This window comes from Alosa alosa, chromosome 3 (genome assembly GCF_017589495.1).
Source record: "Alosa alosa isolate M-15738 ecotype Scorff River chromosome 3, AALO_Geno_1.1, whole genome shotgun sequence".
Taxonomy (NCBI): Eukaryota; Metazoa; Chordata; class Actinopteri; order Clupeiformes; family Clupeidae; genus Alosa; species Alosa alosa.
In genome coordinates this window covers 20,875,445-20,900,320 of record NC_063191.1, presented here as the reverse complement: position 1 = coordinate 20,900,320, position 24,876 = coordinate 20,875,445, and the positions used below count along the sequence as shown (strand labels likewise).

The 24,876-nt window shown below is 42.5% G+C and overlaps 4 protein-coding genes across 5 annotated transcripts; 1 reads left to right on the top strand and 3 right to left on the bottom strand.

Moving 5' to 3' along the window:
* Positions 1-4: 4 nt before the first annotated feature.
* On the bottom strand, positions 5-3,521 carry LOC125292104 (sterol 26-hydroxylase, mitochondrial-like). Its single transcript, XM_048239260.1, has 9 exons — positions 2,931-3,521; positions 2,458-2,648; positions 1,790-1,989; positions 1,402-1,599; positions 1,147-1,310; positions 901-1,067; positions 680-761; positions 366-566; positions 5-200 (listed from the first exon to the last, which is right to left on the bottom strand). The coding sequence occupies exons 1-9, from the start codon at positions 3,138-3,140 to the stop codon at positions 69-71; spliced, it is 1,545 nt and encodes a 514-aa protein (XP_048095217.1). The 5' UTR covers positions 3,141-3,521; the 3' UTR covers positions 5-68.
* Positions 3,522-7,834: 4,313 nt separating this feature from the next.
* LOC125291635 (sterol 26-hydroxylase, mitochondrial) lies at positions 7,835-14,333 on the bottom strand. Its single transcript, XM_048238456.1, has 10 exons — positions 14,306-14,333; positions 14,037-14,185; positions 13,469-13,659; positions 10,976-11,175; positions 10,631-10,828; positions 10,352-10,515; positions 10,106-10,272; positions 9,499-9,580; positions 9,188-9,388; positions 7,835-8,512 (listed from the first exon to the last, which is right to left on the bottom strand). The coding sequence occupies exons 1-10, from the start codon at positions 14,331-14,333 to the stop codon at positions 8,381-8,383; spliced, it is 1,512 nt and encodes a 503-aa protein (XP_048094413.1). The 3' UTR covers positions 7,835-8,380.
* Positions 14,334-14,568: 235 nt separating this feature from the next.
* LOC125292105 (mitochondrial chaperone BCS1) lies at positions 14,569-17,834 on the bottom strand. 2 transcript variants are annotated; one of them, XM_048239261.1, is made up of 7 exons: positions 17,149-17,834; positions 16,904-17,043; positions 16,569-16,763; positions 16,414-16,477; positions 15,784-15,956; positions 15,471-15,588; positions 14,569-15,131 (listed from the first exon to the last, which is right to left on the bottom strand). In XM_048239261.1, exons 1-7 carry the CDS (start codon positions 17,466-17,468, stop codon positions 14,882-14,884), a joined length of 1,260 nt encoding a protein of 419 aa, XP_048095218.1. In that variant the 5' UTR covers positions 17,469-17,834; the 3' UTR covers positions 14,569-14,881. The 2 variants fall into 2 exon arrangements, with proteins under 2 accessions (XP_048095218.1, XP_048095219.1); XM_048239262.1 differs by having other exon boundaries at positions 16,904-16,978; positions 17,149-17,344.
* Positions 17,835-18,090: 256 nt separating this feature from the next.
* znf142 (zinc finger protein 142) lies at positions 18,091-24,850 on the top strand. Its single transcript, XM_048239207.1, is given in 8 exon segments — positions 18,091-18,312; positions 18,581-18,784; positions 18,883-19,713; positions 19,945-20,122; positions 20,217-21,636; positions 21,638-23,092; positions 23,188-23,293; positions 23,393-24,850. Coding segments are annotated over 7 exon segments (4,692 nt in total). The 5' UTR covers positions 18,091-18,312; positions 18,581-18,588; the 3' UTR covers positions 23,899-24,850.
* The last annotated feature ends 26 nt before the right edge of the window (positions 24,851-24,876 follow it).

Genomic DNA, 24,876 nt, shown 5'->3' with positions numbered 1-24,876 from the left:
CATTAGAAATGAGTAGAAGTATCACTCCTCTCGATAAAATGTAGGTTTAATTAGAAATGAGTGTAGGCTTATTGAGTAGAAGTATCACTCCTCTCGATGAAGTGTAGGTTTAATTGTCTGTCTGCAATCAGCACAGTACGATTCAGAACTTTCATTTCACCCACATTTGGATCTGGTCTGACCTCAAACAGCTTGATCATCTGTAGGTGGGAAAGAGAAAATAAATAACAAGATTACCCATTAAATTACACATTTAGATAGTATGAGGCTGACACCACACACACATTCAAACGTCACATTCACAAAATAAATTTAAAAAAAATTTCCTACGCTTCTAAGTATACATTTCTGTTGTGTGTTCTCACCCTTGCCAGAGCGAGGTACATCTCCAGCTCTGCTATCCGGCGGCCCACACAGCCTCTCACCCCAAAGCCAAAGGGAATGGAGCCAAAGGGGTGGGGCCTGGCTCTTCCGTCCCTTAACCAGCGCTCTGGTTTGAACTTTGATGGCTCAGGGAATACTTTTTCATCATGGCTTATAGCATAGTGGCATAATGAAAACATTGTCTGTTGTGGTGAGACAGAGAGAAAGCATGGTGAATTGTAATGCTTTGGAACCACACACAGCATTGTAAGGATATAAAGATTGCTGTACAATAGTGTTTAGATTGAGAAATCACCTTCTTGGGAAAGAAATATCCTCCAACAATCATATCTTTCTCTGATATAAGGCGGGCATTGATGGGAACAACTGGATACATCCTATAAATGAATGTAATTTTCAAAAGTTGACCCCATCATTGAAGTCAGTAGCATATTGTCTGATTCTCTCGATAGATATTGCCTATTGGGATCATGACAAAGTGAAGCAATTCATCAATTAATGTTATACAGAGTCTACCTGAGAGCTTCCTTGATGACAGCCTTAAGATAAGGCATATTTGTAACATCCTGGGCAGTAGGAATGCCATCTCCTTTAACACAATGGTTCACCTCTTGAAATAAAGTGTCTTGAACTTCAGGTTCTCGAGAGAGCTGATACAGTGTCCACATCATGGTGTTTGAGGTCTTTAAAAAACACATAATAGTAGTTGACGCACCAATAATTATTTTCTACATACATAACCCAAAACCAAGTCATTCATACCGTGTCTACTCCAGCCAAAATCAGCTCAGCAATGCTTCCATACACCTCTTTATTGGTCATGTTGATGTTGGAGAGCAGGTAGGTCAGATACTCTCCGTCCACTTCTTGGTCTGTGTCCACACGCTTCTGAATGGCCTCCATCTTCATGTCTATTAGCTGCCCAGCTAAAGGATGGTCAACATTATGATAATACTGATACTTACAGTGGTCAGTGTATGTTTTTTATTTCAGAACATTGTTCAGTAACCAACTCACCAAATGTAAAGATGCCTTCCCAACCAGCAGTGTACCTTTTCCAGAAGGGAAGGATATTTCGAGTCCATTTGGGTGTAAGTACCACAGGCATGCTGTAGGTAAACATTTGGGCAATAGAGTCTATGAAGTCCTGTGTTTCAACTGGGATCTCTTTCTCCAAGCACCCAATCCGAGTTTCAAAGAGAATAGATGAGATTCCTTGTTCATATAGATGGAGGAAAGCAATGAGATTACATGGAGTATGAAACTGATATTTGGGGACAAGCTCCAACACCAGCTAGGTACAGTAGACGTCATATATCATGACATGGCATCTTTGGTCCACATATCTACACTATTCTTTCATCTATTTAACATTACATTATCTATTATCTATTATAATGATTACCTTCAAGAGCAAAACGGTAGAGCTCATTGGATAGATCAGTCACTAGATCCCCTGTTGGACTGGTCTTGCGTAGGTGGTATATTCTCTTGATGAAGTCGGTGACGACCTCACTGACAACGCCGGCATACTGCACCGAGTCCTTGGGGTGTAGCATGCGCTTGTTTAGCACAGCTCTCAGTCTGTACCACTTCTCACCTTGTCTAGATGTGTGTGAAATTAAATGAAAAAGGACTGTTAATTATAACGCTCATTTGTCGAAGTGAACCCTCTATTCTTACTGATTAACTGTGCTGTACACCGTGTTCCAAATTATTATGCAAATTGGATTTATGTGTCATACTCATAAACATTTATTTTTTTGTTTTTCAATTAAACTCATGGATGGTATTGTGTCTCAGGGTTCTGGATCATTGAAATCAATCTACCTTGGACAAGGTATGAAAACATTGGATATTTCCCGAAAACTTATGCGTGATCATCGTACTGTGAAGAAATTTGCTTCTGGAGTTTTGTTTCTTTGAGGTTTGTTCAATAAAATTCAAATTATACTCTAATGGTTAATCACTTGAAAATTAGCATTGCATAATTTGTAACACAGTGTATATTAAATGGATTTCAATATGCTAATATATTTCGATATGTGGCACACATTGCCATAACGTCCTTACTCTGTGAAGGGACCATAGCCATAGCCTCTCATGTCTCGGTACTCTGTCCACAGCGCCATGTCTCCGCGAGAGGGGAACTTGTCATCATTTCTGAACAGCTCCTCCACTAAATCTGCACTGTTCACAGCAACGGACTGAACACTGCCAGCACATGCTCTGTACATGGAGCCATAGAGCTGTTTCTCATAGACCTAGTGATTGGGACAACAACAGTCATGGAACCATATAGCTGTTTCTCATAGACCTAGCAGTCATGGCAAAGCTTCAAAATGGATAAAACCCCAAGTCAGTGAGGTATCTTTCAGTCTCAATACACAATCTGGCATTGTGGTTTCATTTTAAACAATAATTAGACACATTTTAATATACACATTAAAACCAGACTGGTTTAGATAACACCAAGGTGATAAACACTAATGATATTGATGCTGATTGACACAAGGTGTATTTACACTCCAAAGTGATCAGCTTACCTGCAGCTCATGCAGACGACTGAGATAGCCTTTGGAAATCACCCTGAACAGCATCTTCAAAGTCCCAACACGGGGAAGATCTTCTATTGATTTCAGCTTGACATCACTGACAGTGGTTGCCACTTTACTGGCCATCTTTGTACTGCAAAAGCCCGCGGTGGCTGCTTGCTTTAAGAACAACCAGGGGCTCCTGCTCCTCATCATATTCATGTGCACTGCCTGGTTACAACTGAGACACAGTAACTCCACGACCAGTGAATAAAACCGAGTCTTACCGATGCAAAATAGCTGGATCAGTTATACTAGATGGCAAATGAATCAGTTACTGGCTAATAAATCAGTTACTAGATGGCAAATGTATGTAGTGCACAAGCTAGAAAGAGACACAAAATAAATCAGTTACTTTTCGTTTTTTAGCAAACATCCTGTTGCACACCGGTTGCGGACCTAAGGCTTTGAGTTGCCAAATTCTGTTCAGTGATTTCCTGTGATCTGAGGAATGGCACCAAAGAATAGCTAATTTAGTAAAGGACAGAAGTATCAACTGAGCACAGAATATCTTCATACAGCCACTGTCCTCTTGGCTTTTCATCTTTGCATATTATCAAATCTACTTGTCTATCATAGATTTCACCCCTGTAATGCACAGTGCCAATGAAATTGAAATATATATATATATATATATATATATATGAAGCCATTTTTAAAATAAATAGCAATATTTAAATAATAATAATAATAATATGGAATAAAGAGGGGGTTTTAAATAAACCTAACCCTAACCTCTAACCCTAATCATAACCCAGAAAACAGAATCTCACTTAATAACAGAAGCGTTGTCATAAACGTTTATGACTTGTTTGACACATTCATGACAGTGTCATGTCACTCTTATGTCGACACTGTCAAGTAAAGTGTAATCAAAAATGTATTAAACAAATTAGAAATTAATTGGTAAATGGACCCCAACACATAGCACCCCCTAGTGGCCCATATCTTGACTTCAAATATGGCCACCAAAATATGCCCTTTTTCTACATTTATGATGCTATGCTGCTTTTAACACATAATATGTTGTGTCTAGAGCCATCTTTCAGCATTATGAAATACATAATGTGACAATCATGCATAATTAAGATGGCAGACATGGTGTATTTATGCTACGTGTTAAAGGATAATTTCTGTATTTACCCGATTCTGGTTTGTTTTGGATGAACTAGACTGGTGGACACAGAAATGTTGACGATGGGTCCGGTCTCAACTTTTTGACTCGTTTAGAATCAATCGCCTTTGACTGCTTCAGAGTGGCTGGCTACAGGCATGCACAAACATGTCCTTAAAATAACCCTTAAAGTTAATTTTCAAAACTGTGCAACTCACCGAGTGGTTATTTTCTGTGCGTGCAATAACCCAGGGTAAAATGAATTCAGCAAAATATTTGGAAATTCTGGAGGACAATCTGATTCAGTCTGCAAGAGAGCTACGACTTGGGAGAAGATTTACTTTCCAGCAAGACAATGAGCCGAAGCATACAGCGAAAACTACACAGAAATTGTTTAAAGACAACAAGGTGAATGCTCTGGAGAGGCAGAGTCAAAGCCTACACCTAAATCCTATAGACATTTGTGGTTGGACTTGAACACGTCTGTTCATACCCAACCCCTTTTCAACCTGACAGAGCTTGAGCAGTTTTACAAAGAAAATGGAGTATAATTGCATATGTGCAAGCCAAACTGAGACCAATCCACGCAGGCTCCACTACGGTGTTCATTTTAGGACATCCTCAGACTCAGGTGTCAGACTCAGAAAAACATCGGTCATCTTCAGACAAAACTGCATCAGCGTCAGAAAAACCTCTGTCATCTTCAGACAAAACTGCCTCAGCGTCAGAAAAAACAGACTCAGGTGTCAGACTCAGAAAAACATCGGTCATTTTCAGACAAAACTGCCTCAGCTTCAGAAAAACCTCTGTCATCCTCAGATAAAACTGCTTCAAACCAAACTGCCTCAGAAAAACATCTCTAAGGAGTCAGGTCTCAGAAAAAAACGCAGTGGAGTCAGGTCTCAGAAAAACACTGTCAGAAAAAGTGGAGTCAGGTCTCAGAAAATCAGGTCTCAGAAAAGTATTAAGTATTAAATGAAGACAAATGTGCTATGCCATGATGTAATACCATATAATACCATTATAAAACGTTAGCAGTTGTCATTGTCATTGCACAACAATAATAGACAGACATAAAGATAGACAGGTACTTGAAATGTAATCCCCAGGGGACAATAACTGCAGCGTTGTTGAATTCATTTGATATGAGATGTTATCTTAACTTATTTAGAGAAATGTGCCTTGTTGTTGGTACCTGCTATTTCATGTATTATCCTAATGGTATTATATGGTATTACATCATGACATAGCACATTTGTCTTTATGGGGGTTTGGGAATAATGATGTGATGATAATGATGCAGGTTTCTTACTGGTAGGTAGTGTACAACTGGGAAACGGTTAGCAAAAGTAAGAAATAATGGTCCAGGTGTCGTTCTGGACTTTCGTGGTGGAAAAATGTTTAACCCACTTTTCCCTAGCTCATTGAATGTACCGTAATCCTACGAAAAACAAATTATTTTGCTGTATGTAGTACGTAGCTTACTCCGGAATGTGCCTTATAGCAGCTGCTAATGTTACTAGCGAAGTGAGGTTAGCTAAGTTACATCCATGGATTTCCTACAATGTGTATACCAATGAATCACTTTCTACCTTTACTTATAATTTCTACATCTAACCAAGCACCAAATATAACATGCCAGTGACCAGGCTTGGAATTTCACCATTCTGGGGGCAAGGCCACTTGGCCTTCAGTTGGGCATATTTGGTGGGGGGCACAAAGGCCACATGGGCACCAAGGCCAAAGTTAACTATACAGTAGTAGGCTATAAAAATGATCAAAGTTGTATTTAGCCTATTCACTGCAGTAGACCTGCATCATTGTATGAAACATAACAAAACATGAAACATGACATATTACATATAACTGTAAATCATCTGATCATCTAATAAAAACAGATATCTAGGCTATATATAACATTTATTTTATATTTGGCCTGCTATGAAATCATGTATTGAACAATTTAAATTTAAGCACAGCTCATCTTTAAGAAACTCAAATAGCCTAGATGCATGCTTAGCATTTTGTGATCAGGCTACTTTCATAAACTCTTAGTCAGCTGTCCTCTGATTTACCAATATCTAGGCGATATTTGTAACATTTATTTTGTATTTGGCCCGTTATGAAATCGTGTGGAACAATTTAAACACATTGTAAAACTTAAAGCCCAAATTTGGAGACATCAATGCATGTCGAAATTTACTGCAAATTCAAAACTGGATTACTCTGGAACGGCTAACTGTACAGGGGACTGCTTTACACCTTTATGTTCGGTAAGGTCTGCTGTTTATTCTGATATGTGGTTTGTCATGTGTTAAAAGAAGGGTTCGTAAAGTATTCCACCGAGATGAATGGGTAGGAGATCATGGACGCAAAACCTTCAGTAGAATGTATGATTAAATTGAATTATATTATTTACTTTTCTCGCGAACCGTTCAACACAGCAATTATCGGCTAACATCGTTTAAAAGCTGAGAAAAAGCTCTTTCATGTGACATCACTTGTGATGTCTGTGTGATGAATAGGCTACTTCGCGAAGTAGTTCAACTGAGAAGAATGGGTGAATTTGGACGCACTTTCTTGCGATGTCACTTTCTCCACTGCGTAAAAGACTAAATTAATTTGCGCTGTGAATGCTAAGATTATTTTGACAGGCCGCAGGCTAAATAAAAATCGCTATTAGTAGGACACAAAGCAGAATATTGAAAGAAGGGGGCACCAAGGCCACCGTGGCCTGTAAACCTATGATTTTCAAAGGGGCTTCACGGCCAACGCAAGGGGCTACCACGGCCGTCGTGGCCGCCGTGAAATTCCTACCCTGCCAGTGACAGAATAACGTATTAAGCATAATATTAAACTCACCGTTCTGTATCCGTCGTCTTCTTCTGTCCCCACAACAACTTTTCATTTGAGACTTTTTCGTCTGACTCTGTTTTTCTGAGACCTGATTTTCTGAGACCTGACAGCGTTTTTTCTGACACCTGATTTTTCTGAGACCTGACTCCACTTTTTCTGACAGCGTTTTTTCTGAGACCTGACTCCACTTTTTCTGAGGCAGTTTGGTTTGAAGCAGTTTTATCTGAGGGTGACAGAGGTTTTTCTTAGGCTGAGGCAGTTTTGTCTGAAGATGACAGATGTTTTCTGAGTCTGACACCTGAGTCTGGTTTTTCTGACGCTGAAGATGACAGTTTTTCTGGCGTCTGTTTTGTCTGAATATGACCGATGTTTTTCTGAGTCTGACATCTGAGTCTGAGGATGTCCTAAAATGAACACCGTACTCCATGCTGTAATTGCGGCATCTACTAAACGCTGACTTGAAGAGGGTGAATATTTGTGCAATCACTTTAACATTAAAGAGGGGATTTTATCAATAAATGTAAAAAAAGGGCCAAATTAAATTGATCAAGATTCCATTTATAAAAGCAGTAAAAGTGGAAATATTCAAGGGGATGAAAACTTTTAAAAGGCACTGCACATCCCGTAGGTATGCATGCACATAGACCATTATTATCTACATCTTTCATAATTGTTGTAATTGGTAGGCCGATTTTAATAACTATAATACAGTGCCACAGGGTGATTTGAAGAAAGAGGACAGATGCAGATTGTTATGTATTATGTATGGTATGTCGTCTTCTCAACATGTTGAGCTTGAAATTTCTCTGTAATATCCCACTCCGAACCCTGCCATCTTCAGTTCAATGTGAAAACACTGTTCAAGTCAATTTGGTAAAAACAGGCTAGTTTATTTAAAGATTACCAGAAAAGATTTACAAATCACCATATAATGAATTACTTTATCTTGTAGGGGGCAAAAAATAATGTTCACTTAATTTTAACTTCAATTCAACGTATGTATTGTGTCCCATATATACTACATACTGTATTATTTACTGTATTACTGTAACTATACATTCCATGTGCCAGGGTTTGATCACACCAGCTCTTAAACATATGTAGGAAATACAACCTACAACAATAAATGTGGAAAAATATATGTCAAATCTATTCAAAATACAAAATGCCTTATACAGTATCTCATAATAATTTGACCTCATGCAAACTGTAGTGCATTTACATTTGACGGTCTCTTAGCCACTTATAGGTTCAGGGCATTAACAAGCTTCAGGTTGCTTTGTATACACCTACACATGCAAATCGGTGCTATAAAAAATATACTGTATGTGATATAATATACAGGAAGCTCTTTTCACAGTAGCACTGAGAAGATGTTACAAACAAGTGTAGCAATCTTTTTTGATTGTCATCATCAATTCTGCAAAAAGAATCACAGTACAATGTTACCATTCCTTTCCAGAAAGTGCAGGTTCACTTGTCTGTCTGCTACCAGCACAGTGCGATTGATGACTTTCACATCACCAATACTAGGGTCTGGTCTGATTTCAAACAGCTTGATGATCTAGAAGGACAAAAAAGGAGGAGGTCATCGGTAAAGCAGCGAAGACTGCTCAACAATGCTGTGCTGCGGTAGTACTGCAGTCATGTCCATCCGACTTTAATGGGTCCACACACATGATCCTACAGTCATGAACAGTTTGGAAAGAAATACAGAAATCAGAAATACGCCTCCTGCATGAACTAGGGTTGGGCGATGTCCCCTTTATTGGCATTTGACGATGTGTACAGTAAAACTGTAACAATCAGCAAGAATTTCCTCTAATCGTAACAATAATAGTAATTCATAAGGACTATTTTATGCTGATTTGATGCTCAATGTACAGTGCAAGACATGTAAAAAATACAATAACAATGTCACATTCAGGAATTATTTGAATAAGACAGTAGTTTCACATACAGATAAGTCAGTCCTTCTTTTTTACACTCTCTGGCTGACAGTCACCTTCATATGCATCGGTTCTAGGCTCAAATTCATTTGCAGGGAAATGTTTTTATGTTTTAGCCTATGTCAAAGCAGAGTCCATAGAATTACTGCGTGTCTGGCTTGTGGGGGCGTGGCATCATGATGGTTGCTTCCCATCGTAATGTCGGTCAACCATCACGATCGGCCCAACCCTAGCATGAACTCATCCTCCTCCAAATATGATCATATCAAATGAACTTTGTAATGGCTCACCCTTGCCAGAGCGAGGTACATCTCCAGCTCTGCTATGCGCCGGCCCACACAGCCTCTCACCCCAAAGCCAAAGGGAATGGAGCCAAAGGGATTTGGCCGGGTTCTTCCATCCCTTAACCAACGCTCTGGTTTGAACTTTGAAGGTTCAGGGAATACTTTTTCATCATGGCAGATGGAGTAATGGCATAATGTGAAAGCTGTCTGGTATAATCAAACAAAGGACCACGTTACACATTTTAGTCTTGAAGGGGCAGTATAAGCAAGTGGGGAGCCATGATAGTTCCTCAGTAGACAACACAAAACTACCTCACCTTCTTTGGGAAAAAATAGCCACCGATAGTTATGTCTTTTTCGGACATGCGCCGAGCATTCATTGGTACAACTGGGTACATCCTAGATAACATGACAACAATAAAACAATGCAGCGATATTCTGAACTCTTCATACTTATACTTGTGCTCCTCAGTTTACATACCCTGGCAGAATATCTTTCTTTTATTTAGGTATAGTGGTCAGGTGACACCATTTAATAATAATAATAATAATAATAATAATAATAATATATTTATATATATTAAATATAATAATAAAAAAGAAAAGGTAAAACCTTAAAATACCATCAAATGTAGGCCATTTATAGCCAGGCAAGCCGTCACTGATGGTAAAGGTAGGACACGGTATTAAGAACTACGGGTATGTCTCATTGCTTTCTTTATTGCTATGTTTTGTTTAATGATTGCTTTATTTTGTGCCTTTGAATTCCATTAATATAAAAGTAATGTGTTTGGCCTGATCACTTGTGTTTTCTTAAAAGAATGGTATACATTATACAAATTCTACCAGGGTATATGTAAACTTATGAGCACAAATGTAATAACAAATGTATAAAGACAAATATTTAATGTGAAAAATGTTTACCTGAGAGCTTCCTTGATGACAGCCTTAAGATAAGGCATATTTGTAACATCCTGGGCAGTAGGAATGCCATCTCCTTTAACACAATGGTTCACCTCTTGATATAAAGTGTCTTGAACTTCAGGTTCTCGAGAGAGCTGATACAGTGTCCACATCATGGTGTTTGAGGTCTTAAAAAAACACATAATAGTAGTTGACACACCAATCATTATTTTCTACATACATAACCCAAAACCAAGTCATTCATACCGTGTCTACTCCAGCCAAAAGCAGCTCAGCAATGCTTCCATACACCTCTTTATTGGTCATGTTGGTGTTGGAGAGCAGGTAGGTCAGATACTCTCCGTCCACTTCTTGGTCTGTGTCCACACGCTTCTGAATGGCCTCCATCTTTATGTCTATTAGCTGTCCAGCTAAAAGACCATTTCAGAGCATTTATTTATTATATTTATTTATTTTCTTTTCGCATTTGGAGATATTTCATGAAACACATCCTCAAGTACAGTGTAGTGTCTGTAACTCACTCACCAAATTTGAAGATGCCCTCCCAACCTCTAATGTAACGATCCCAAAGTGGCAGGATGTTACGTGTCCACTTGGGCATAAGCACCACAGGCATGCTGTAGGTAAACATTTGGGCGATAGAGTCGATGAAATCCTGAGTCTCCTTTGGGATTTCATTTTCCAAACACCCAATCCGAGTTTCAAAGAGAATAGATGAGATTCCTTCATATAGATGGAGAAAGGAAATGAGTGATTACATTTTAAAGCCATGTCCAGGAACTGGTATATGATCATAATGTACTTCAACCTGGTAAAATCATATCATAGTAGATATTTGAGAATGGAAAAAATCCTCTGATGAACCAGTACCCTCAAGAGAGAAACGGTAGAGCTCATTGGAGAGATTTGTCACTAGATCCCCTGTTGGACTGGCCTTGCGTAGGTGGTATATTCTCTTGATAAAGTCAGTAACAACCTCATTGACAACGCCTGCATACTGCACCGAGTCCTTGGGGTGTAGCATGCGCTTGTTGAGCACAGCTCTCAGTCTGTACCACTTCTCCCCCTCTCTACAAGACACATGCAGAAGATCACACTGAATCAGGTCAGACTATTACAAAACACTTTTAGCATTTTTCAGCATTAACAAATAATAAGGAGGATTATCCCTGTTAGTTTACAGTTGCACAACCCCAAATCAGAAAAAGTTGGGACGTTGTGTAAGATGCAAATAAAAACAGAATGTGATCACAAGTCTTGTAAACCCATATTTATCATCAAAAAGGACATAGACAACATATCAAATGTTGAAAATGAAAATCTTGACTATTTCATGGAAAATATATGATCATTTTGAATTTAATGCCAGCAACATGTTTCAAAAAGTTGGAACATGGAATGTTTACCACTGTGCTGCTTCACCTCTTCATTTAACAAAATTCTGTAAATATTTAGGAACTGAGAAGACCAGTTGCTACAGTTTTTAGAGTTAAATGTTTTTCCATTCCTGCCCGATATTAGCCTGACGAGCCAGACCCACATCAAGATGTAGGGTCTGGAGACTCACCAGTCGCAGTGCTCAGTCCGAGGGTAAGGATTAAAGGTTGTCTTTCAAATTCCCGCTGCATGCAATAGGATAGTGTAACAACTCATGAGTCCCATGCGTTTTCCAACCAGCGGATCTAGTTGGCTAGTTGTTCAAACTTTTGGCAACTTAAAAAAAGGTTAACTCGTGTCACGCTTTTTGGCAACAGCAACATCCATCTTCTGTTTTCAAGTAGCAGGGAATTCACGCCAAACCGTCACAACTCTGCAATCATTATGTGAAGCCCGCCTACCGACTCTATACACAATGTGATTGGCCTGATCGAAGTTTCATTTTTCCAGCTCGCAAGCCAACGTAGAGCTAGACTACCCCGGCAGCTAAGGTGCGTCTAGATTTCTAGGCTAGCCCGATATAGGATTTCAGTTTTTCAGGATTTCAATACATACACCTAACACACCTAATTTGACAGGTCTGGACTGCAGACAAGCCATTTTAGGACCTGGACTCTTGAAGAAATACTGTATGTGTATAATTCATTTTGGCATTGTTTTTCTGAAATAAACTGGAAAAAGCATTGCCTGGATGGCAGTAGGCCTATATGTTGCTCAAAACCTGTATACATCATTCCGAATTGATTGTGCCTTGCCAGATGTGTAAGATGTCCATGCTGTAGGCACTATTACACTTCCACACCGCCATATACCGTATGTTGAATTTTGAATTGAGGACCAAAACAACTTGGAAAGGTTGGATGCTTGGATGCTTGGATAGGCCCTCTCCTCTTTAGCCCAGATGAGTCCATGATTTCCAAAAAGAATTGCAAATTTTGATTGGTCTAACCACAGGACCTTTTTCCACTTTACTTTACAGTCCACTTTACAGTCATTTTACATTTTAAACAAGCTCAGGCCCAGATAAGATGGTGGTATTTCTGTCTCATGCCTAAATACAATTTTGGCTGTTGCATGGTTACTCTAGCCTTTCTGAATTGAGTATCAAACTGTGCTCATGGACAATGGTTATCAGAGGTTTTCCTGAGCCCATACAATGATTTTCTTTACAGTAACAGGTCTGGTTTTAATGCAGTGCCATCTGAGGTCCAATGACCACGGCCATCCAATATTGTCAGCTCTATCCCTAGTTTGCAATGCAAAGATTTATCTGGATTCTCTGAATATTTTAATAATATAAGCATTATGTGCTGCAGATGATGAACTCCCCAAATACTTCACAATTTCATGTTAAGAAGCATTAAAATAGCATTGTTTCATCATTTGTAAACACAGGTTTTCACAGAGCGATGAATACCCCTACATCTTTACCTCTAAGAGACTCTGTCCCTCTGGGATGCTCTTTTTCACACCCGCTCTTTTTCACACCCAATCGTATCGCTAGTTACCCTAATTAGTTGTGAAACATTCCTTCTTTTTGTTTTCTTTATCATCGCACAAGTTTTTGGCAACTAAGTATGAGTTTACGAGATCTGCAGATTACAACATTGTTTTTATTCGCATTTTACACAACGTTCCAACTTTTTCTGATTTGGGGTTGTATTTCAGCCTTGGGGGCAATATGCAGTGCATGGTTATTCAGAACTGCTGGGGCAGTTATCAATATTTATGTGAACATATAATCGTAATCAGTAAAACTTCATTGTAAGTGTTGTCGGTCACCAAAATAAGTCATACTGTATATTAACACTTGGAATAAATAGGCAGTAGCTTCTCACTCTCTTACTCTTTGTTACTGTATTCAATTCTGTACCATTATATTTCAATATCATATACAGTTTACACACAATAACAGAACTTCCTTACTCTGTGAAGGGGCCATAGCCGATGTCTCTCATGTCTCGATACTCAGTCCAGAGACTCATGTCTCCACGAGAAGGGAACTTCTCATCCTTCCTGAGTAGCTCCTCAACCAGCTCCACACTGTTCAATGCTATTGAGTAAAGGCTGCCAGTGGCCACTTTATATATGGGTCCATATATCTGTTTCTCATATATCTGGAATCACAAATTAACTGGTAATCAGGTAAAAGAAGTTAATACACACAAAACAAGCATGTATTACAAATGAGTTAAGGGCAATCCTGCAGAGGGGAAAGATTAAGTGTAAAGCGCTCTTGGGATCACCTGACATTTAGGCAGTAAAAAGGCCTTCTCATTTTGTTCTTTTTAGAGAGTTGCTGTGGCAACATGAGCTCAGTAACACCTGCATAAATAACAGACATCTTGCTTATTTATTTATGTCACTGCCAGTGTTGGTCAGAAATGAAAGTCATTTGTGTTATACCACACAGAATTCAGCACATGGATCCATTTTGTAATCATGTCTAGAGAGCACAAAGCCCAGAAGTTTCTGTTGCTATGCTACACCATACCTGAAGCTCGTGCAGATGATTGAGATAGCCTTTGAAAATCAATCTGTACAAGACCTCCCAGGTTTTGATCTGTGGCAGATCCTCATGTGTCTTCAGTTTGCCCGGGCTGTCCAGCACCCCCACAGACGCCGCTGCATTTCCCCCGACCCCTCACCTGCAGCGAAGCACCATGGATATGGGCTGCGGTCGTAGCCATGGGCTCAGCTGACCAGCCAAGCTGAGAGCCATAACTCTAACAGCCTAAGGAATGTAATAACAGCTCCCCTTACACTCCGGAAGGGAAGGGGGCGGGGCCATGGTCAAGGAGTTAACCCTTTGTTTAGCACATTTGTAAAGCTGTATTGTTACTGGTGACCCACATGATATGGAGTAAATTAAAGGATTTGTATGCACCTCTCACAACAGCATCAACTTTTCTCTATGATGTAAAGCTTTCATGTAAAACTAAAGATACATTTACTGCAAATATTAACTCACAGAAAACTCTTTCAAACAGTGAACCAATTCAAAGACTGCTTCTTCTGGCCATTAGTCATTTTTCTGTGACTATGCTCTTTATTGTATCATGTACCATATTTACATACATGCAGATATAGATAGATAGGTCCTGAAACATACCTAACTAGACCCATCTCTGATGCATTTTATTTCAATATTATTTTTCAATTAAATAGTAGACCTGCCAATAATGTTTCACTGAAAACATTTATTTATTTGGATTTTGTATTAGCTTTTTTTGTATGTTGTTTACCCCACAACATTATATTTCTCATGTCGTTCCGAAAGGCATTGAAGAATGGTGAGAATTGTTGAAAGAACATCACCAACCACTTCCGAGTAAGTCCTCAAGTCTGCATTTGGGGCAAGTTGTCGATGGAGCCGATGGGATCCAGTTTGTAGAGCATAAAGTGTCCCTGCACCTGTGCAGCACTGATCTCCGGGTACATGGCGAGAGCACGTTCCGCAAACCTCTCTGCCGACGCAGACTCTGCAGGGTAGAACCGGCGGAACATCTGCGTGAGCTGCCAGTGGGAGCAGTGGCCCACGTACTGCTTCAGGTCCACCCGACCGGGCCGGATCAGAGCAGGATCAAGCCTACAGGAGAGATCAGCCAATTAGTTGTTGCTAAGCACACATTTTAAAAGCCTTCAATGTTACATAGTCCTACGGACTAAATTCCCACACCATTGTTGACAGTTTACACTGCAAAGGTAGGTCCAATATACCCTACAGCAGTGTTTCTTAACTGGTCTGGTCTCAATTTCCCATGGCCATTAAGTCGTGACCCATATTTAAGCATTCAAGCCAAGTGATACGGTGAGTTATGTGGTAAGATGTGCAGATCAATTAATCAATTAGATTACTCGTTACTGAAAAAAGTAACACCGTTATTCCCATAACTGAGGACAAACACCTAATGTTTGACTTACATACCTGTCAAGAAAGTTGGTAGTCATGAATACTATCCTTGCTTCAGAAGAAGCCACTCCATCCAAGGCATTTAAAAGTCCACTGAATGTCAGCCTTCCCATGCCTTGATAAGCCATTGGATCTGAAAAGCAAAGAAAACTGTTCGCTGTTCCAAAAATGAATACTGGTACTATAGAACACAAATAAGACCCAGCTGAGGCAGTATTCCAAAAAGGAATACTACAGGACCCAAATAGAACCCAGGTGCTGCCGAAACATGTATAACTTTGAATAAGTAAAGCAAAGAGCCACTAGTGTTGAACCTTGGAAAACATACTCTCAGTGGGCAGCAGCTCCCGGCTGACAAAAGCAGCGTCCACGTCCTCCAGCAGAATGATGCTCTGCTGAGGAGCCACGGTGAGCAGGTGGTTGAGCCGGTCATCTGATAGACTGCGATCACTCAGGCTCATCAGGCAAATGCTGTAGCCCAGCTCTCCTGCCAGGGCCGTGCTAAATGATGTACACGCACACCGATACAGTCATCAGTATCTATCGCAGAATGATCAAGATTCTGGCTGTGTCTAAAACCGCCTACTTGCAGACTTCAAATACTTAGTTTAAGTATATAGTGCAGATATGGGGCCAATCCCAAGTCCAGACTCACAGAATCACAGATTTTTTATCCCATTTACACCTATCTGAGCCCATGTGGTCTCACACACTCACTCACTTAGCACCCGAGATCAATTAAGTCTGTGAGTCTTTAGTCCTTAGTCCTCAGGGCTAACTTTGGGATTGGCCCATAGAGACAATACTAACCATCGAAAAGTGGGCACAACACAAGTAAGCGCTCAGCAGATACTAGCAGTGTACTGACAGAAGTATGCGGTTTGAGAGACAGCCACAGTCAAACATGAACTATAAACATGTGTCACATACAAAAGTAACATAATATGGATGTACGCACATGAAGCTGCTCTTTCCACACCCTGGTGGGCCATACAGCAGGTATCCTCTCCTGTAGGGAATTCCTACATAACAGCAGACATCAGTCAGACCTACTGTTGTGCACAGGTTGTCAGATGCAAATGTAGAATGATTACTTTTGTCATTGTGTGTTACCTCTGTCTGTGTACCACTTTGGGTTGCTGATGAATTCCTTCACATCATCCACAATTCTCTCCTCAACCCCTCTCTCTAAAACCACTGAAGAGAGAGGCCGTCGTCGCCGTGGAAACCCGAAGGGCCGCCACTCAGCTCCCAGGGCAGTATACATCACCGTCCGCCCCTCCTCTTGTTTCAGGGCCAGTTCCCGTGCTAAGGAGTACCAAAGACAGACACACACACAACAACGCACACACAGACCCCCACACAGACATATTACATTAAGAGCTGGGTGAGCCATACGTAACAAAATTCAAAGTTCGATAGTGTAATGCCTTGATTCTTTCACTTACCTTCCTGAAGAATGTTTACAAACAACTGTCTGTCTCTCCCAAGGGATGTGAAGGTCACAGACTCCCAGGGGGTTCCTGTGTGGAGATCAACCATTTGTTTCTCCCTTGTTCTCTCGACTCGGATCCATTTATTTCCATACCTAGTCATACCGAGTCCAAGCAACCATATTTAATGACAAAATGCTCCACATGATTTGATATGTTAAATGTTAACAGGTAGCACTGAAACTACAAGTTTTTCTTACCAGATAATATGATTGCCTGGACTGGGGTGGAAGTCGAACTGTGTATGCACCCGTCCACTCTCATGTTGAAGGTATGAAGTTTCCACACTGAGGTGTTGTGTGTGCCTGGCGTGCTTAGTAATCCAACTCAACAGCCAGTGGTAACTCTTGTCTCTACTGGGCACTTCTAAAGTAATCATGTAGTTCCTCCTAAAAAAGATCATACCGACCTGTGCCCCCTTTCTAGCGACTGCGAGTGCTGTGCCCACACCCACGAGACCAAAGCCAGCCCCAAAGTAAGGGTTGTCCTTCAATGCAGCAAGAAAGTCTGATAGAGGCATGGCTCAAATGTTAGTTTGAGGACAAGCAGTGTGGAATTAAAGTAATCTATGCAACCTATGTCAAGACAACGAAGACCTCATACACAGTAAAAACGGCATAATTACAAACACCTCTTCAGCAGCCAGCGTCAAGTATTCAACGTACGCTGTAACGTTAAATTAAGTGACTCCTACTCGACACCTTCTACTGTCCTACTTGACCAAGCTCCATTGCAAATCAAAAATCTAAATACCGTTAAGTTATTTCCAACAGCTCAATTAAATACTCAGCATTTGTTTGGTCTGTTTTCTGGATGAATTGGGATGTCTGGGATGACTTCAACACTGCCAAGCTCAACGGCATTGATGATTCCATTGGACAAATCGACGCGTCACATGGTGACCTCCAATGTATTTCCTGTGTTCGGCCATAATATGTCCGCTACAACATAGATCATCTAAATAGGTCCTATCTCTGGAAAAAAGCTTTTTTTATAATAACATTCAATGATTCAATTATTGGAAATAAGTCATTGCATGCCATATGTTATTTAATTAATTTGCTTGGGAATATTGGCAATGCTGGTACATTAAGACAACTGCAATGATGTATGTGTGTTGCAAACCTACCCCCTAACGTAGCATTATAACGTTAGTTGCTAGCGTTACATGGCTGTGGAATTAGCTAGAAGGCTCGTTAAGCCAAAAACTACAATTGTCCTTGCGAGAGAGGCGTCTGCTTTCAATGAAAATCCATGCAAATAAGCTCGTTTTTTGGTTCGCTAGGGACGGGTAGACAAACTCTGATGGAGGCTAGGCTACAATTCGTTGTTGTCCGGAGACAGAAATCAAGTGATCCCACGCAGTAGGTCAAAATTTATTTTCATGTTTCATGAAGTCTTAATGATATTGAACCGAATATCCAACTTGTAATTAAATAAATCTGTATTACAAGTAGGGATGTAAATCTGTTGCTATTTTCTAAAAAATAAAGCAACATAATAGCCTTGTGCACATTCTGTTGGTTTGCAATGGGTGAGTACCTTTGTTAAGTTGACATACTAGGACTCAATATATTTGTGAACTTCACTAAGCATATATCAAGTAGCCACAACTGTTCATTTTTTGTTAAGGTGAGGAAATGGATAATCAGGACAGTATGCTGGAGCCAAAGGCGGGGATGGGACTGGGTAAAAGACAGTCAGCCACAAGAAAAAGAAGGGCCCAAAATTGCTCTACAAATGCAGAATCTGTGGAAGAGCCGGAAGGCTGCAGCACAAGCACAAAATCCAAGACCCAGAAGACATCCACCCCAGAGGCAAAATGTCCCAGCAAAGGTACACTTAACTTTCACTGTTCAATATTGAATCTCTTCTCTCTATCTCTTTCTCTGAGAGTGTTAAATAATGATACATAGATTTGTTTCATCCCTCAGGAAAAGGTCACATTATTGAAGGTGCCGAGCACCTGTATCGCACCCACATTTGCTCAGAGTGCCGTCGCTGCTTCAAGACTCGGTCCCACCTGGTGGAACACATGCACCTGCATTTTCCAGACCCGAGTTTGCAGTGTCCTACCTGCAAGCATCACTTCACTAGCAAGAGCAAGCTGCGCATCCACATGCTCAGGGAGACCGGCCAGAAGCTGCACCACTGCCATCTGTGTGAGTACGGAGCAGTGGAGCGTAACTCCCTCCGCCGGCACCTCGCCAGCGTGCATGGAGACCAGGCAGGAGGGCAGCTATACTCGGACGAGTACCCCTGCCCAACCTGCGGAGACACCTTCCGGCAGAGCCGGATGCTCAAGGCCCACATGAAGTCCCACCACACTGCCAGAGAGGGTCAGCCTCTGACCTGCCTCGACGAGGACTGCACCTTTCAGACCACTGAGAAAAGAGAGCTCCAGAGACACATGGAGGATGCTCACGGCATTAAAGCCATCGAGTGTCGCCATCATGCATGCAGTGCTCTCTTCCGAAGCGTTGAGGCCATGGAGGGACACCTGCGCACACACCAGGCCTTCCACTGCTCGCAGTGCGACTTCTCCTGCTCCAACAAGAGCCGCTTCCAGCAACACAAGAGACAGGGGCATCCGGGCAAGGAGGAGCTGCACTGTGACTTCTGCACCTTTACCACCTTCAACCCAGTGGAGTTTGAGCAGCATGTCGGCCATTTCCATGCAAATGAGAAGATCCACCGTTGTCAACAGTGTGATTTTGTCACAGCCCATAAACGTGTTCTAAACCGACACATGCTAATGCACACTGGTGAGTAGTATGTTATAAGTGAGTTATTGTAATTAATAACTATGTAAAATAGTTTTGTATTCCTAGTACTGCTAGCACTAGCACTACTTGTTGATGTATTGTTGATGTTACTAGAAATCGCAATAACAATGGAAATGTGTTAATGTATTATACCATTATAGATTGGAGTATTTCTATCATTTCCTCAAGTGCTTAGTGTATCCCACGTTTCTCATTTTAACATATTTTTAGGTGAGAAGCCCCACAAATGCAAGCTTTGTGACTTCAGATGTCGTGATGAGACCTACCTTTCCAAACATATGCTAACACATTCTGATGATAAGCATCATATGTGCTCAGAATGTGGCTATGTCACCAAGTGGAAGCATTATCTGAGTGTGCACATGCGGAAACATGCTGGAGACCTCAGGTTAGTTTGTTTCATTTAATATGCAGATGTTGAAAATACACAGGCATTTCTATGTTATATAGGCTATAGCAAAACAATCTGTTATCTTTTTCAGGTATAAGTGTAATCAGTGTTCATACCGCTGTCATCGCACGGACCAACTAAACAGCCACAAGCTCCGTCACCAGGCCAAGTCACTGATTTGTGAGGTCTGTGCCTACTCCTGCAAGCGTAAGAGTGAACTGCGCAAGCACATGCAGCTGAAGCACTCTACAGGAGAGCAGTTCCAGCCTCCTGTCTTTCAGTGCAAATACTGTCCTTACCAGACACGCTACCGCCAAGCTCTGCAGAATCATGAGAACAGCAAACACACCAGGAACAGAGAGTTCCGCTGTGCCCTGTGTCCTTATACTACTTTCAGCAACACTGGACTCTTCCTGCACAAAAAGAAGATCCATGGGTATGTGCCTGGGGATGTTGAGTGGCTTGAAAACTATGCAGAGAAAGAGAGGGAGAGTAATGCTCTAGATCCACTTCAGAGCTTGTTTTCAAAGACTGCGGCAGCCTCTTCAGGGAAAAATGGAAGCCCTACAGGAAATAAAGCTAGTAGCCAAGTTGATCCTAATCCTTGTGTGAGTGGATCAAGGCAAGTGCTGTCAGACCATCAGAATATGGTGGCTGCTGACACTGTTATCACTATTTGTGAAAGCCAGGAACAGCTGTCAGTTGAATCAGGAACTTTGGAAACTGTTGCAGATAACCAAACTGTTCCAGAGACAGAAAATATAGAGGGGCAACCGTCTGATGATAACCAAGAATCCTGCTGTACCTTAGTCTTAACACCTGTAAGTGATGCTGAATGCTCACAAACTGGGACTGATAATGCTGAACGTTTAGCTACTGTTTCAGCGAAGCCACAGAGTGAAGGAGAAAAACTGCAGATCCTCACAGAGTCAGTAAATGATCAGAATGATGTAGCTCTTGAGGAATGTGAGGAACAGAATGATAGTGAGGAGCCAACAGAGCCTCCCTCCTCCCTGCCTCTCACTCTCTCTCCTCCTGAACACTCCCCCACTGGAACCTCTGAGGCTGCCCTGAGAGCCATGAAGAAGCAGGACAAGGAGCAAGCAGAGGCCCTGGTGCTGGAGGGCCGGGTTCAGATGCTGGTGGTCCAAACGCAGGCCGACGTGTACCGGTGTGAGCACTGCTCCTACGTGACGCGCAAGCAAACGTCCCTCAGGCAGCACTGCCGCTCTGCGTGCGGGGCCCGGAAAGCAGTGCTGCTATGCTGCTCGGACTGTGGCGCCAAGTTCAAACAGTCCCGGGGCCTGAACACCCACCGCCTCAAGAAGTGCCCCGTGCTCGTGAAGAAGGGCCGAAAGTTTTCCCAGGTGCCCCCAGCAGGGTTGGACAAACCCAGTGTCTCCACGCAGGAGTGGGAAGAATCACAACTTTCGGACCAAACAAATGTAAATAATGCTATGTGTGAGCAGGGCTCCGCTAATAATAATATGACTAATTATCCGGATGCAGATGGAAGCTCTGTATCTGATACAAACAAGGCGAAGCAGTGGTGTAACATCTACAACTATCGCTCCAAAGCAGAGATGCCATGCAGAATTGAGCTCAGAAGGTGATGGTCAGGGTTATACTGAGTCAGATGGAAAGTTTGCTTGCAAGATCTGTTCTTTTTCCTCCTCTAGGATTGCAACCATAGAGCGCCATTGTACCTCTTGCCTCACCTCTAAAGGCAATGCCAGCCCAAGCAAAGAAGGCCTAGAATCAGAGAGAGACATCAGTGATTCAGATGCTGAGGTGCGGAGTGAAGACGGAGGCGGCGGTAACAGTAATTCAGAGGGGCTGAGGAAAGAAAAAGGGAACGGACATTTGTCCTGCCCCAGTTGTTCCTTCAAATGCCACCAGCAGAGAGCATTAGCGAGCCACAGAAAGCGGGGCTGCCTGAAGCCCAATGAAATCCAGTGCCAGTTTTGCTCATTTGTGGCTAAATCGCAAAAAGCGCTTGTCCAGCATGTACTAGTCCACAAGAAGGAGAAGCCCCAGGCTCCGACTACAGGCAGAAAGGCCCGGCTGCAGTGCAAGTCCTGCCCCTTCAGCTGTAAGCAGGAGCGCTGCATGGCCCAGCATGTGGCCCTGAAGCACGAGGGGGCCAGGCCGTACCGCTGCCGCTTCTGTGCCTTCAGCACCACGCGCCGGTACCGGCTTGATGCCCACGAGTCCCTGCACACGGGTCTGGGTCGGCACGCCTGCGACCTCTGCAGCCAGACGTTCGGCACCACGTCCAAGCTGCGGCTACACCGGCAGCGCGTGCACGACAGGCAGGCCACGCACTTCTGCCAGCTCTGTGACTACAGTGGCTACAGCCTGAACGACCTCAGCCGCCATACCCTCAGCTGCCACACAGGGGAGCTCTGCCACGCGTGCGGCCAGTGTGAGGCGCGCTTCAGCTCCGAGACGGCCCTGAAGCAGCACCAGAATCGGCGGCACCAGAGCCGGCAGACGCACACCTGCGCTCAGTGCGACTTCACCTGCCCGAGCAGAAGTGCTCTCAAAGAGCACCTACAGCAAGAGCACCCTCAGCTGCGATGTGCGACCTGCCAGGTGAGCTTCGAGACGCCGAAGAGCCTCGAGGAGCACCGCAAGACCCACCTCACCCAACGGTGCCCTGAGTGCCCCTTCGCCACCCGAAAGAGGCAGCTCCTTGCGCAGCACCTGCTGGAGGAGCACGAGGACGGGCCAGTCGAGGACAAGTCCCTGAAGTGTGAGGTCTGCGGCTTCGCCTGCCGCCATCAGCTGGTGTTTGAGCAGCACATCCGCTCTCATGGGGGAACCCGACTCTACAAGTGCACCGATTGCCAGTACTCCACACGGAACAGGCAGAAGATCACTTGGCACATCCGGATCCACACAGGGGAGAAGCCCTACCATTGTGAGCAGTGCAGTTACTCCTGCGCCGAGCCATCTAGGCTAAAGGTAGGTACATTTGACACAGTGTTTATGTCATACACTTCAGCTTGTGTATATGCTATTGTTAATAACATATTACATATATATTAACAACTTTGTAGTATCATATGAGGATTCACCAGGAGGAACGGAAATACCTTTGTCCAGAGTGTGGCTACAAATGCAAGTGGGTGAGCCAGCTGAAGTACCACATGACGAAGCACACAGGTAAGGGAACACTGCCCACCCATGTCTGATGAGTGTGTATGTGTATAAGCCTATGTGCATATAACAGGGTTTTTTTCATTGCTGTGTCACTTTTGGTAGGAGCCAAGCCATATGCATGTGAGGAATGTGAGTATCGCACCAATCGGCCCGATGCCTTGCGTGTACACCGGGAGACTCGCCATCGTGACGTGCGCTCCTTCATCTGTGAGAAGTGCGGCAAGGCCTTCAAGACGCGCTTCCTGCTCAAGACCCACCAGAAGAAGCACAGCGAGGAGCGCCCGTTTGTGTGCAAGCTGTGCTCCAAGGCCTTCCGCTGGGCTGCTGGCCTGAAGAACCACTACCTGACCCACACCAACCAGCAGCCCTACCACTGCCTCCACTGCAGCTACCGGGCCAAGCAGAAGTTCCAGGTGGTGAAGCACCTGCAGCGGCACCACCCGGACCAGCTCGTGGGGGAGGGTGTGGGCCGAGACCCAGGCGCTCACCTCCTGACGCTTCAAGAGGCCCGGCTCACCGTGCCAGCAGAGCCACCAGACAACGCGGACGAGGAGGCCCAGCAGGCAGACCGAGATGCTTCCAGCACTCAAGAGGAAAATGAGGGCTGACGACCAGCAAGGCTTATTCCTGTGTGCTCATAATATTGTACTGTAGTCTCTTTAAGCAGGAATACATGGGATAGATCGATCAATTTTTTATCACAAGGACCGAGGTCTGTTGCACATGTGCCCCTGTATGCTGGAAAAATAGCTTCACTGCTCTGTATCATTTTTTTTTTTTTTACATTTTACTACGCTATGTACAACTATCTATATCTGAACTATAATATGTACAGTATGTAATCTCTGAAAAAGAATGGCAGAATGCTGCTTGGAAGTAAAATATGGGCAAAAATTCACTCTAGAAATCTTGTGGGAATCATTCCCATAATAGTGGAAGCTGTTCCAGCTGCCAAGGGGGAACCAACTGGATGTCATTGACCTTCCTGTGGGTGTAATAGCAGGCATCCCAATATGTTTGTGTACATAGTGTAAATTCCAATCTATCCTTAAATTGACATAGCCTATAATGCCTCGCCTTAGGGTTGTTTAGTTTTCATTCAATAATCAGGTCATGAAAAAGTAACTGAGGGACCTTGTTAACAAAAGACATTTCACTTTACTTGGTCTTGCTGAAATTTATTTGTTTTAACACAACATGAGTGTGTCAAACAATAATGATAATAATACATGAATAGCAGCAAATTAATACAATAATACAGTTGGAAATTATGTCATAAAATGACAAAATGAAAATTACTTTTTTAAAAAGTCATAGTTATGTAAAAGTGCTTGAACTATTTCATTCAGATAAAAGATAATACTGAGTATTAAGGCCTCTACACCTTCTAAGGTTCTTCAGAACAAACAGATCATTCTGAAATTCTATGCTAGTATACCAGCAGGAATCATACAGTTCAGGACACTGAATTGCATGCTCTGCAAAGACATCATTAGAACAATTGTGGCACTTAAGGAAATGCATTAGAACCTTGAAAAGGGGGGGGGGGCATAACATGACATGTTTGTGAATACTTTGTTTTTTTT

Coding starts and splice junctions, on each gene's coding strand:
- LOC125292104 (XM_048239260.1), bottom strand. CDS start 3,140: ATGAATATGATGAGGAGCAGGAGCCCCTGGTTGTTCTTAAAGCAAGCA. Junction 1,600..1,789: donor CTACCGTTTTGCTCTTGAAG/GTAATCATTATA, acceptor TATATGAACAAG/GAATCTCATCTATTCTCTTT. Junction 762..900: donor GTCATCAAGGAAGCTCTCAG/GTAGACTCTGTA, acceptor ATTCATTTATAG/GATGTATCCAGTTGTTCCCA.
- LOC125292105 (XM_048239261.1), bottom strand. CDS start 17,468: ATGCCTCTATCAGACTTTCTTGCTGCATTGAAGGACAACCCTTACTTT. Junction 15,589..15,783: donor GGAGCTGCTGCCCACTGAGA/GTATGTTTTCCA, acceptor TTTGCTTTTCAG/ATCCAATGGCTTATCAAGGC. Junction 15,132..15,470: donor ACTACCAACTTTCTTGACAG/GTATGTAAGTCA, acceptor TCTCTCCTGTAG/GCTTGATCCTGCTCTGATCC.
- LOC125291635 (XM_048238456.1), bottom strand. CDS start 14,333: ATGGCCCCGCCCCCTTCCCTTCCGGAGT. Junction 11,176..13,468: donor GGCTATGGCCCCTTCACAGA/GTAAGGAAGTTC, acceptor TGTGTCTTGTAG/AGAGGGGGAGAAGTGGTACA. Junction 9,389..9,498: donor GCTATTTTTTCCCAAAGAAG/GTGAGGTAGTTT, acceptor TGATTATACCAG/ACAGCTTTCACATTATGCCA.